Source organism: Neophocaena asiaeorientalis, unplaced genomic scaffold (assembly GCF_003031525.2).
Source record: "Neophocaena asiaeorientalis asiaeorientalis breed wild unplaced genomic scaffold, Neophocaena_asiaeorientalis_V1.1 scaffold249, whole genome shotgun sequence".
Taxonomy (NCBI): Eukaryota; Metazoa; Chordata; class Mammalia; order Artiodactyla; family Phocoenidae; genus Neophocaena; species Neophocaena asiaeorientalis.
Window position 1 is genome coordinate 10017526 of NW_020172625.1, and position 13512 is coordinate 10031037.

A 13512-nucleotide genomic window follows, 5' to 3' on the forward strand; every position below is an offset into this window, starting at 1 on the left:
TTTTTTTTTTTTTTGTGGTACGTGGTCCTCTCACTGTTGTGGCCTCTCCTGTTGCGGAGCACAGGCTCTGGATGCGCAGGCTCAGTGGCCATGGCTTACGGGCCCAGCCGCTCCGTGGCATGTGGGATCTTCCCGGACCGGGGCAAGAACCCGCGTCCCCTGCATTCGCAGACGGACTCTCAACCACTGCGTCACCAGAGAAGCCCCTCACCTACTTTGTGGCCGCATTTAACTTGTCCATTTATGTGACTACAGATGCCTTTCTCCTTTAGAACCATAAAATTTTAGAGCAGGAAAGGACTTTACAGATTAATTGGTTCAATCCTCTCATTTTCCAGATGGAAACAACTGGAGCCCAGAGAGGGTTATTAGCCAGCACAAAGTCACATAGCAGGTTTAGTATAGGTCCCAAAGTAGAATCCAGGTCTCCTATTTTCCTACACCCTTTCTTAAAAACCACACTATGTCCAGAAAGCTACCCAGTGATCTAAAACACTACTAATTTCTTTCTTCTCCCGTCATGTGGATCACATAAATGTTTGGATGATTCTGGAAACTAGGCACATTTATCATAAAATTTCAACAATAAACACTAATCACTACCACCAGAAGGCAATGAAATTTAGCAAAAATGACAGGACACATTAGTTAGAGCTGACCTTATGAGAGGTCTACCTTGCTTCTTCTCTATCCTCTAGTAGGTGGTCAGTACTTCTGGGCTGACCTCAAACTGACCCAGGAGCCCATGGACCTGCTTCTCACCCAGCAAATATTCTATGCCACAATTGGCTTTTTCCAGTAAAAAAAAAAAAAAGAACTTCTCCTGTGAACCATTATCCCAGGACCACATACAGTTATATATGTATATTTAAATAAGGGTTTCTGAGAAATAAGATCTTAAAATTATATTTATACTATATCTCTTTCAAAATTGGATTTGCTTTACATAGTTTTTGTTCTGTTGTTCTATCATTTTGCTTTCTTGTTTTTTGTTTGTTAAATGGTCACAGACACAGTAGAGATACTATATGTGGAAAACCTTCTTAGAATAAATCAGCTACAACTGTCTGGTTCTACAGACAAATCATGTGATTTTGTATTAGATAATCAGACATCGAGGAGCCTTCTGATAATTAGTGAGTGAGTTTTCCATGCCTCATAAAGAGTACTTCCAAATTAAGTGAACGTTCCTTGAGGATTCTTGAGAACAAGGTAGGAGGGCAAAGAAAGACTCTTAAATTAACTTACATCTTCGTGTTCCCATCCACTTTTCCTATGTGCCTTAAAGGCAATGTGCCTCACTACTTTTCTACAACTTTAAAGTCTCTATCCATGTAGTAAAAGTAATGTGTGTTAGAGACCCCTAAACATGCAGCTGTATCCATTTGAGACCATAAGAGCACTGTTAATGTCTAAGAGGTCTTTGAGCCTCCTTGATTTCACCCCTTCCATCACTGGCCAACGCCAATTTCTTGGTAACTCACTGATGCGATTGACTGTCAAGAGAAGCAATAACTCTAGTTCTGGATGAGTTCAATCTAGCCTCAAAGCATACTGATCTCATTTTTAAAGTGTAAGTCATCAATATCACTTTTGGTCTCAACCTGACTGTTCCATATATTGGATTTGTTTAAAATTTATCTCCATCTGTGACATATGTGGAAGGAATTATCCACCAAGCCCTTTTCTCTAGTTTAGGTGAGGAGTGATAAGTCCAGTGGTGTCAAACATTCTAGTTGTTCTGATTTTCACTATGTTCCACTGAGATGTTTGCCGCCAATTTAAGGAAGAACAGTGTTGCGTCTCCATCACATTGGTTCAAAATAAAGTAGGTGGGCTATTGCTTGAGATGTGAGAAAAGAAACAGACTGTCAAATGCCATCACCACATAATGGATGTTATCTAAAATTAAGATAAATGCATCTGATTAATGTCTCCTTAATAACAAAGCTATACCTATATTCTGATTTTTTCCACTGAGGTAACCTTAAATTTACATTATGATTACAGCTTTTCTTTTATAAGTTGAAGCACATTATTTTGGTCCATTGAGCAAACTCATTTTTATTCGTTGCCTTTTAAAGTTGACATTTAACTCCTACAGCTGTACAGTTGGCAAGAAGCAAAAGAATATTTAATATTCAAGACAGCAGATTCTAAAACACCACATTGGGCTTCCCTGGTGGCGCAGTGGTTAAGAATCCACCTGCCAATGCAGGGGACATGGGTTCGAGCCCTGGTCCTGGAAAATCCCATATGCCACAGAGCAACTAAGCCCATGCACCACAAATACTGAGCCCGTGCGCCTAGAGCCCATGCTCCGCAACAGAGAGAAGCCACCACAATGAGAAGCCTGCACACCGCAATGAAGAGTAGCCCCCGCTCACTGCAACTAGAGAAAGCCCGCGTGCAGCAATGAAGACCCAACGCAGCCAAAAATAAATAAAATAAATTTATTTTTTTAAAAATAAAAATAAATAAGAAATAAAACACCACAGCATTCCATGGTATGGAACATCCTATAATCAGTGTACATTAACTGAAAGAAAGAATTACATATGGAATTAGTGGAGGTTGGTTGATGGTGCTCATGTATTTATTTCTTTGCTAATACTTGTGAGTCAAGTAAAACAAACAAGTAATTCTAGCATTTCAAACTAATAAGGGCTGATTTTCTAAAAGACCTTGTCATTTAATGTATTTACCAGAATAGAATTGAGAACAACTTTGGCTCTTCAGGCCTTAAAGTCCTAAATCAAGTAAAATAGGAATTAGTCATACCCCTTTTCCATTATAATTTGCTGTTCAACATCAGAAATAACTAACTGGTTCATTCAAGAAATTAATTATATCTGCTGCAGGTCAGGCTCTCTGTTAAGACTGGGGGAGAGTTGCGACAGCCTTGCGCTTCAGAGCACTGAATTCAGAAAGAAAGACAAATAAGAATATAAGTAACATCAACCTAAATGAATAGTGTAAGGATAAAAGAAGTACATGGTGCTATGAACACCCACAAGGGACCTATCAGATAGGCTGGCAATAGGAAGGGAAGGTCCTCTGGAGGAGGTGACATTTCAGATGAGACTGAATGACTTCAGGGTTAAAATTGAATGTACACATCGATTCTTGCTTTCTCAAAAAGCTCCACTAAAATCAAAGATACTCAAAAAAAATAAAAATAAACCCACAAGAACAAGGAGAACATCCTCTGGAGGAGGTGACATTTCAGATGAGACTGAACGACTTCAGGGTTAAGATTGAATGTACACATCAAATCTTGCTTCCTCAAAAAGCTCCACTAAAATCAAAGTTACTCAAAAAAGTAAAAATAAACCCACAAGAACAAGGAGAACAGAAAAGGGACAAGAGAAATAAATTTTGGAACCTCAAGAGATGGACGACTGGTCTATGACTTAGCAGAAAGCTGAATAAATCCCAAATCAGCAAAGGAGGATTGGGGGACAGCTGTTAGAGAAGAATATGAGCTCCGGGCTCCTCCTCCACACCCTACTGCTGGATAATGGCCCCTCCCCTACTCCAGCAGGAAACTAGAAATTTATTCACTAGGAAGGGAAAAAGAGAAAGTTCTTGACCAACAACACAGTTCGGTGACCATACACAACGAAGGATTAATATTGATGTCCTAGCCAATTGCCCTACTCACTTCAAGAACACAGGCACCAGCCCTTCGCCATTCAGATGGGCAATTTGGGGAACTTCCTCTGGGGAATGTGACTAGTCCGTGAGGAAAGACTAAAAATACTGATACCAGGACTTCTACAAAAAAAAAAAATGGCCCACCTAGATTCCTCCAGGGAAGCTCCAAATCAACAAGCTTCACACACAGGTTCTGACCCTCATCTCTTAATCATGCACAGAGAACCAAGAATTAATTACCAAACATCTGAGGAAAGCTTCTAGTATGGAAGATAGAGACCAAGCAAACAAATAAAAGGCAAACTAATAAAAAGTATCTTGGAGGAAATAGATACGATGCATGAAGAAAAGAATTAACGAAAACAAACTATTAACATCCCCACACAGATAAGATAGTTCAGTCATGAAACAAACAACAAAAAAGGATTCTATAAAAACAGAAAGGATTCAGAAAACAAAAAGAGAACTCAATAGTAGGGTTGAAGACACAGTGAGTAAAGTAGACAATAAAGATAAATATAAAATAGAGAGAAGATGAGAAAATTAGAGAACCAGGCCAGGCAAACCAACATCCACATAAAGGATTTCCAAAACGTGAGAACAGAGAAAATGGAGTGTATAAATCATCAATGAAATAAATAAAGAATATTTTCCTGAGGGCTTCCCTGGTGGCGCAGTGGTTTAGAGTCCGCCTGCTGATGCAGGGGACACGGGTTCGTGCCGCGGAGCGGCTAGGCCCGTGAGCCGTGGCCACTGAGCCTGCACATCCGGAGCCTGTGCTCCGCAACAGGAGAGGCCACAACAGTGAGAGGCCCGCGTACCGCAAAAAAAAAAAAAAAGAATATTTTCCTGAACTGATAGATATGTGTTTCTAGATGAAAAGGGTTTGCCAAGTGTCTAGCCCAGCTGATCTACATAGCATTTACCATGTATGTACAAATTACTATTTTAACTGTTTTACATGTATTAACTTGCTTAATTGTCACAACAACCCTATAACATGGTGGCTTTATAATTATCATCCCCATTTTACAGATGAAGAAAAATGAGGTACAAAATGGTTAGGCAATTAGCCCAAGTTCACACAGCTAGTAAGCGGCAGGGCCAGGATTTGAAAGCAGGTAATGGAGCCCTAAAGCCCACTACACAATACTACCATGCAGGAAGGAGTACCATTGTGAAATTTTAGAATACACTATAGACAGTTCTATTTGATTTTTTAAAAGCAGGAGTATGTACTATTTTGATAGTGCATGCAGAGCCCAGCCCCTGACTAAGAACCTGAGGGAAATCCCATGCAGACTACTGTTCCCATCTCCAAACACAACTTCCTTCTGTCCAATACTGTATCCTACAAATTCCAGTTACATCAGAAGCTCTAAATTCCTATTCCCATCTCCCGGCTCAACAATAACACTGCTCTACTCATGGGCTCACCCCACTGCGCTGCAGCCAGGAAAAGTGACTTCAGTGCATAAGTGATGCTCACATCTCATCTTCAGGAGCACAGAACCACACTGGTTGCTATCCAACCCTTGACAACAGTTGCCTAATATGTTTTGCTCAGTCCTGTAGCTATTTGTGGCAGGATAGTAAGTCTGAAACCAGTCCTCATATGCCTGAAGATATCTTTATTTGACTCTCACATTTAAATAATTCTGGGTTCAAAATTCTTTTCCTTCAATATTTTAATATTATGCTCTTGCATCCAGTGTTGCTGTTGGGAAGTTAATGTCAACCTGATTTTTATTATTTTATTTTATTTTGTAACTGTCTTTATTTCTCTAAGTAATAAAGCTTTAAATTTCGGTTCCATTGGTTTTAAATTCCTATTACATTTGTTCCATCAGGTCTACTTCATCTGGTATAGGTTGCCTATATCTTTTCATTCTTCATGATGCTTTTGTTCTTTACATGTGTCATGATATTTTTTTAAGACCTGGAATTCATCTGTATTATTACTAAGACGATCAGTTGCCTCTGCTTTTTTTTTTTTTTTTAATGTGTGCCTCTGCTTTTGATGACCACATAAGTGGTCCACTGAAAAGTGAGGCTTAGCTGGTGTCTTCAGTGTATGCATAGGAGATATGAGTTGAGTGCCTCTACTGCACTTCTCTGGGCTTAACTGCACTTATTTTCCCTGGCATTTCTTTCTCCTCAAGATATACTGCCTAGTTCCTCTATATCCGAGATTGCTTTCCCTAACTGGAGTTGGGGAAGACAACTCAGGGTCCTCCTGGCTATCTGGACTGGCATTATAGATCTCAATGCTGAGGTCAGAGCTACAGGGAGGTAGGTTGCTGGCATCAAAATTTCTATTATGTAAAGCCCTGGGTGTCTCATTTTCTGTCCTGGGCTGAAAACAGCAGTCAAAATCAATGCAGAAAAATCCAACTTGGAGCATATAATCCAAGTTTGAAAACGCAATAATAAGCCTTTTTCAGCTCCTATCCAAGCCTGGCCCACTGAGATTACAGCTCTCACCCTGGGTTGGCCCAAGTCTCCATGTAGAGACCTCAACCCTGCCTTCTCTCTTCTCCCTTCATCCCATCCCTCAGCAATCTTCTGCTCTAGCGCATCATTTTCTAAAGATTTTCTCAGAGTTTTGATATAGCTGTCAAAGTCTGCCTCTGGATTCATTCTGTCTACCCATGTCTTTATTGGAATTTCTAGATTTCAGTGCAAGAAATGGAGCCAGTAGGATGTTTTTAGTTCATCACCTTGATAGAAGCCAGAAGCCCACCTCCTCAACGATCATTCTGGGAATACTCCCTGTGGATCCTCCAGCCTGCTTAAGAGATGCTACAGCAGGCTGTAGGGGACACAGACCAGGCCAGCCTTGCAGGAGTAATGAAGATTAGAACCCGCAGTTTAAAACACCCGGCCAAAATTATAACAGATGACTATGAAATGGGGTGGGGCATTATTATTTAGGGTACTCTCCACCCCCACCCTAGGCAGACTCTGCAGAACAGGTTAGCTCTAATGCCAGATAGCTCTCAAAGGAAGCAAAAACATCTAAATTTCCACTGATGATATGTACTCATATCTTCATAATACACAATCCAACACTTAGAATTTTTTCATGCTTGTAAGTACCTATATTTCATCACTTATCTATTTATCATTACAGAAATTATGAAAGTTTGTCTTCTTTAGAAAGATGAGTGGAAATTTCGTTTCTGTAGTAACAAGTCATGCTGCCCCCAAAAGAAATTTATGTATCAGTAAAGAATAGTAGTTTCTTGCTATACATTCAATTCTCATTATTCACAGTAATATTCTATAAAGCCACTGTGAACACTGAATTAGCAAATCCTGAACCCCTTCCTAGCTCTGTAGGAAATACAGAGCTAGGTTCCTTCAAGCCTCTGGTCACAACATTTTCATCAACCAATCAATACATACCTTGGTTTTATGTGTGTTTCTGTTTGAGACATTTTATTCATTATATAGTTGCCTCATTAATGTTGAATATGGCCAACCACACTGTAACTCATGCCTGAATGAAGCTTATCTAACACACCTATTTTCTTCATAAGGCACATCACAGCCTTCTTGCCCTTGGAAACACTAGATAGCACTTTAGCACTACACTTGGAAGCCATTTCAAACAGCAAAATCACCAACAAAAAACACAAAAAAATGCAAAAAAAATACATGACCATGAAAAGGACACTTGCATACAGTATGAGAGTTGGACCAAGAAGGCAGAGTCTTGCCTTGTTCCACCTCAGCTGAGAATGTGTGCATTGGGTGGCTCAGATTTTTTGCCACTTTATGTATATCCATTAATGACTGCAACAGCACCCTTAGTATTGATTTGGGGGTTAAAAATAAATTTTAGCAAGTAAGAGAATTTGTAAGTATAGAATCTACAAATAATGAGTATCGACTACTATATTATTATTGCTTGCATATTGATGGGAAAAAACTTTTGTTAAAGGAAAGAAGTCTAATGCTGATTTTTTTGTACACACACACACATATCACTGTTTATAATTGTTTTTAAATGATAATCTATTTTTCTTCTAACAGGTTTGTTGGTATTAATAAGTTGGAAAAAAATAAACACAATTTTTTTAAAAAAAGGAAAGAAGTCTGTAAGATGGCACATAAAGGGCACTTTGTTGACCTTGGTTCACCCCTCACTCCTTCACCCCTGCAAACAAATCTCCTGAACCATTAAGAAACATTTTGTGCAATCTGCAGCAGTTTAGGGACTACAAACATTTTGAACATTTCGTACCAATCTGATGGGTGTCTAGGAAAGAGAGCTCCAAAACCTGTGGCTGGCAATCCAGTGTCCCTGGAAACAAGATAACAATTTTTAGAAAACATGTCAAGTTGATATTTATAAACTTTCAGAGCTATATAAAACTAATTTGGGAGCTGAATTTTTATTATAATATTTTTAAAGGATTTCCATGTTTGCAACTTTAATGCACTTTGCAAACTAAAATGTCCAGCAAGTAAATGGAAAGAAATTTCAGCATTTTGTCCAATAACTACAATACAAGATGAAGTCTATGTCACACATTTCCACGGAAAGGCGCTATGCCAGGCTGCAGGACTACAGATGTGACTAAGAAACAGTTCCTACCCTCAAGGAACAATCTCAGAGGAAACACTTTCATATAAATAACTTGAATGTAAGTCCAACTGCTATGTAGAACATAAACAAAATGCTCAGAGAGCAAGAATATGAGAGCAATTAATTCTGATTAATGACAGCTTACCTAATTCTTACTGCATGTCAGGCAGTATTTTTATGCACATTTCATACTTTTCATCTAAACTTAAAACAACCCTATAAAGTAGATACTTTCATAATTCCCATTTTATGAACTGAGGATTATAGATACCGCATAATTTTCACAAGTAAATTGTGGAGATGGGGTTCAAACCTAAGTCGTCAGAACCAGGACCAGAAAACAATGTGTAAACGGGAAATGACATTTTAGAGGGACCTAGAATGCGTAGTGCTGATTGGCAAACAAACAAGGGAAAGGAATTCCAAACAGAGGGAACAGCATGAACAGAAAGCATGGAAGCTAGAGATGTGTTGATTGTGCTTGATGTGGTCCTGTAATATGTACCTGGGGCCACTATACCTCTTCACTACTTATATAAACCCTTTCCTGAATGTGCCTGTTCTAAGCAAAGGACAGTATGAAGCATACCTTTCAATAATTCCAGAGCTCATCGTTTCCTCATTCAATAAAGCCTTGCTCTTTATTTCAGCCAATTCTGTGTTTAAACAAACTTGTGCCATTTTCTCATGTGTTTCTGATATCCAAATCTGGAAAAATAAAAGCCGCATACAAGGAAAATAAATGAATTGCCACAAATGCTCAGTTATTAAAATATATTTCTGAAGTACATTCTGATTTTAATTGTTGACTCCATTAACATTAAAAAATAAGAAATGTCCCAAAGCAGTCAACGATTACATCATAAATATGTGAAAGTGGCAATTCTTTACTATGTTTTGTTGGAAAATAAAAATCAAGTTGGTATTTCCATGAAATGGAAAGTACCGCATTCAACTACATTCCAATGCTTATTTGCTTTCTATTTCCTTCTCAAGATTAGTATATTTTAACTTCTCTAAGTAAGAAAATGTACCAATCACTTTGTAAATCACATAGGACTTCAGAAACCATCATCATTATCCATTATCTATCACAGAGGATAATTCAATGAATTATCAAGCAATTAATCACTATGAGAAAAACCTGATAATTACAGGGTGTACTAAAGTCAATTGCAGAAGCATCATGGTAATATCTAGAGGATCTCAGAAAAAAATGGATGCTGAGGATTCAATATTCTTCCCATACAAAACTCTAGAAGACCACAAATGTGGAGGTTCACAGCAGAGATTCAGAACTCACCACCACCGAGAACCAACTACTTTCTCCAAATTTGAAGACTAGCTTCCCTAAGACATCCAATGAAGCCCAAGATCACATTAATTCCACTAGATTTGTTCAGAAAAGATAAACTACTGTTTAGAAATTTGGAGACTTCAGCTGCAAGAGTATCATAGCTAGAGTCAAATTCCTTTGGTCCATTTTTGTTAAGTATGAAAAGGCTCTGTAAAACTAAGAACCCATCCTATACAAAGCAATTTTAACTGTAGTCTCTGATCCTGGCTCCCTGGTCTCCTCCTAGGCTTCTATGACCACTGCCCCCTAAGACCTCAACCTTCTAAATCACCAGCCTCCAAGCCTAATTTCCTAGCTCTGACTCCTGTACTCTTAGCTCAACTACTCTTCCTCATAGATTCCAAAGTTCACAAGTCAATGGCAGGGGACACTGTATTGGGCTTCATATTTTATACTTTAACGAAAAATAAGACATTATCTTTTAGGGAAAAAATTACTAGGTATCATTTTGTTTTAAGGTATAAGGTTGACCCCAAAATTAACCTTAGATATGCTCTCATCATTTTTTAAAATTTTATTGATTTATTTACTTTTATACAGCAGGTTCTTACTAGTCATCTATTTTATACATATTAGAGTATATATGTCAATCCCAATCTCCCAATTCATCCCACCGCCACCACCACCACCCCCACTTTCCCTCCTTGGTGTCCATCCGTTTGTTCTCTACATCTGTGTCTCTATTTCTGCCTTGCAAACCAGTTCACCTGTACCATTTTTCTAGATTCCACATATATGCGTAAATATACAATATTTGTTTTTCTCTTTCTGATTTACTTCACTCTGTATGACAATCTCTAGGTCCATCCACGTCTCTACAAATAACCCAATTTCATTCCTTTTATGGCTGAGTAATATTCCATTGTATATATGTACCAAATCTTCTTTATCCATTTGTCTATAGATGGGCATTTAGGTTGCTTCCATGATCTGGCTATTGTCTATAGTGCTGCAATGAACATTGGGGAGCATGTGTCTTTTTGAACTATGGTTTTCTCTGGGTATGTGCCCAGTAGTGGGATTGCTGGGTCATATGGCAATTCTATTTTAAGTTTTTTAAAGAACCTCAGAACTGTTCTCCATAGTGGCTGTATCAATTTATATTCCCATCAACAGTGCAAGAGGGTTGCCTTTTCTCCACAACCTCTCCAGCATTTGTTGTTTGTAGGTTTTCTTATAATGCCCATTCTAACTGGTGTGAGGTGATACCTCATTGTAGTTTTGATTTGCATTTCTCTAATAATTAGTGACGCTGAGCATCTTTCCATGTGCCTCTTGGCCATCTGTATGTCTTCTTTGGAGAAATGTCTATTTAGGCCTTTGGCCAATTTTTGGATTGGATTGTTTGTTTTCTAAATATTGGGCTGCATGAGCTGTTTATATATTTTGGAGATTAATTCTTTGTTCATTGATTCATTTCCAAATATTTTCTCTCATTCTGAGGGTTGTCTTTTCATCTTATTTATAGTTTCCTTTGCTGTGCAAAAGTTTTGAAGTTTCATTAGGTCCCACTTGTTTCTTTTTGTTTTTATTTCCATTACTCTAGGAGGTGGGTCAAAAAAGATCTTGCTATGTTTTATGTCAAAGAGTGTTGTATGTTTTCCTCTAAGAGTTTTATGGTGTCTGGTCTAACATTCAGGTCTTTAATCCATTCTGAGTTTATTTTTGTGTAGGGTGTTAGGGAGTGTTCTAATTTCATTCATTTACATGTAGCTGTCCAGTTTTCCCAGCACCACTTATTGAAGGGATTGTCTTTTCTCCATTGTGTATCCTTGCCTCCTTTGCCATAGATCAGTTGACCACAGGTGCGTGGGTTTATCTCTGGGCTTTCTATCCTGTTCCATTGATCTATATGTCTGTTTTTGTGCCAGTACCATATTGTCTTGATTACTGTAGCTTTGTAGTACAGTCTGAAGTCAGGGAGTATGATTCCTCTGGCTCTGTTTTCTTCCCTCAAGATTGCTTTGGCTATTCAGGGTCTTTTGTGTCTCCATACAAATTTTAAGATTTTTTGTTCTACTTCTGTAAAAAATGCCATTGGTAATTTGATAGGGATTGTATTGAATCTGTAGATTGCTTTGGGTAGTATAGTCATTTTTACAATATTGATTCTTCCAATCCAAAAACATGGTATATTTCTCCATCTGATAGTGTCATCTTTGATTTTTTCATCTGTGTCTTATAGTTTTCTGAGTACAGGTATTTTACCTCCGTAGGTAGCTTTATTCCTAGGTATTATATTCTTTTTGCTGCAATGGTGAATGGGATTGTTTCCTTAATTTCTCTTTCTGATCTTTCATTGTTAGCATATAGGAATGAGAGAGATTTCTGTGCATTAATTTTGTATCCTGCAACTTTACCTAATTCATTGATTAGCTTTAGTAGTTTTCTGTTGGCATCTTTAGGATTTTCTACATATAGTATCATGTCATCTGCAAACAGTGACAGTTTTACTTCTTCTTTTCCAATTTGTATTCCCTTTATTTCCTTTTCTTCTCTGATTGCCATGGCTAGGACTTCCAAAACTATGTTGAATAAGAGTGCCGAGAGTGGATATCCTTGTCTTGTTCCTGATCTTAGAGGAAATTATTTCAGTTTTTCACCATTGAGAATGATATTAGTTGTAGTTTTGTCATATATGGCCTTTATTATGTTGAGGTAGGTTCCCTCTATGCCTATTTTCTGGAGAGTTTTTTTCATAAATGGGTGTTGAATTTTGTCAAAAGCTTTTTCTGCATCTATTGAGATGATCATATGGTTTTTATTCTTCAATTTGTTAATATGGTTTATCACATTGATTGATTTGTGTATATTGAAGAATCCTTGCATCCCTGGGATAAATCCCACTTGATCATGGGGTATGATCCTTTTAATGTGTTGCTGGATTCTGCTTGCTAGTATTTTGTTGAGGATTTTTGCATCTATACTCATTAGTGATACTGGTCTGTAATTTTCTCTTTTTGTAGTATCTTTGTCTGGTTTTGGTATCAGGGTGATGGTAGCCTTCTAGAATGAATTTGGGAGTGTTCCTTCTTCTGCAACTTTTGGAATAGATTGAGAAGGATGGGTGTTAGTTCTTCTCTAAATGTTTGATAGAATTCACCTGTGAAGCCATCCTGTCCTGGACTTTTGTTTCTTGGAAGATTTTTAATCACAGTTTCAATTTCATTACTTGTGATTGGTCTGTTCATATTTTCTATTTCTTCCTGATTCAGTCTTGGAAGGTTATACCTTTCTAAGAATTTTTCCATTTCTTCCAGGTTGTCCAGTTTATTGGCATAGAGTTGCTTGTAGTAGTCCCTTACAATGCTTTGTATTTCTGTGATGTCCATTGTAACTTCCCCTTTTTCATTTCTAATTTTATTGATATGAGTCCTCTCCCACTTTTTCTTGATGAGTCTGGCTAAAGGTTTATCAATTTCATTTATCTTCTCAAGGAACCAGCTTTTAGTTTTATTGATCTTTGCTACTGTATTTATTTCTGCTCCGATCCTTATGATTTCTTTCCTTCTACTCACTTTGGGTTTTGTTCGTTCTTCTTTCTCTATTTCCTTTAGGTGTAAGGTTAGATTGTTTATTTGAGATTTTTCTTATTTCTTGAGGTAAGATTGTATTGCTATAAACTTCCCTCTTAGAACTGCTTTTGCTGCATCCCATAGGCTTTGGATCATCATGTTTTCATTGTCATTTGTCTCTAGTTATTTTTTGATTTCCTCTTTGATTTCTTCAGTGATCTCTTGGTTGTTTAGTAACGTACTGTTTAGCCTCCATGTGTTTGTGTTTTTTATGTTTTATTTCCCTGTAATTGATTTCTAATCTCATAGTGTTGTGGTCAGAAAAGATGCTTGATATGATTTCAATTTTCTTATATTTACTGAGGCTTGATTTGTGACCCAAGATGTGA

At 37.7% G+C, this 13512-nt stretch overlaps 1 protein-coding gene across 6 annotated transcripts in view; it reads right to left on the minus strand.

Moving 5' to 3' along the window:
- The window catches only part of CFAP95 (cilia and flagella associated protein 95), a 111024-nt gene that overhangs the window by 35837 nt on the left and 61675 nt on the right, over nucleotides 1-13512 (minus strand). For 5 of the 6 annotated variants that reach the window (XM_024738962.1, XM_024738963.1, XM_024738964.1 and 2 more), the window contains 2 exons: nucleotides 8841-8959; nucleotides 7907-7966 (listed from right to left, as the gene is read on the minus strand). In XM_024738962.1, coding sequence (XP_024594730.1) covers nucleotides 7907-7966; nucleotides 8841-8959 — 179 coding nt within the window. Of the gene's footprint in view, nucleotides 1-7897; nucleotides 7967-8840; nucleotides 8960-13512 lie in introns of all 6 variants that reach the window. The other variant, XM_024738959.1, reaches the window with a different exon arrangement.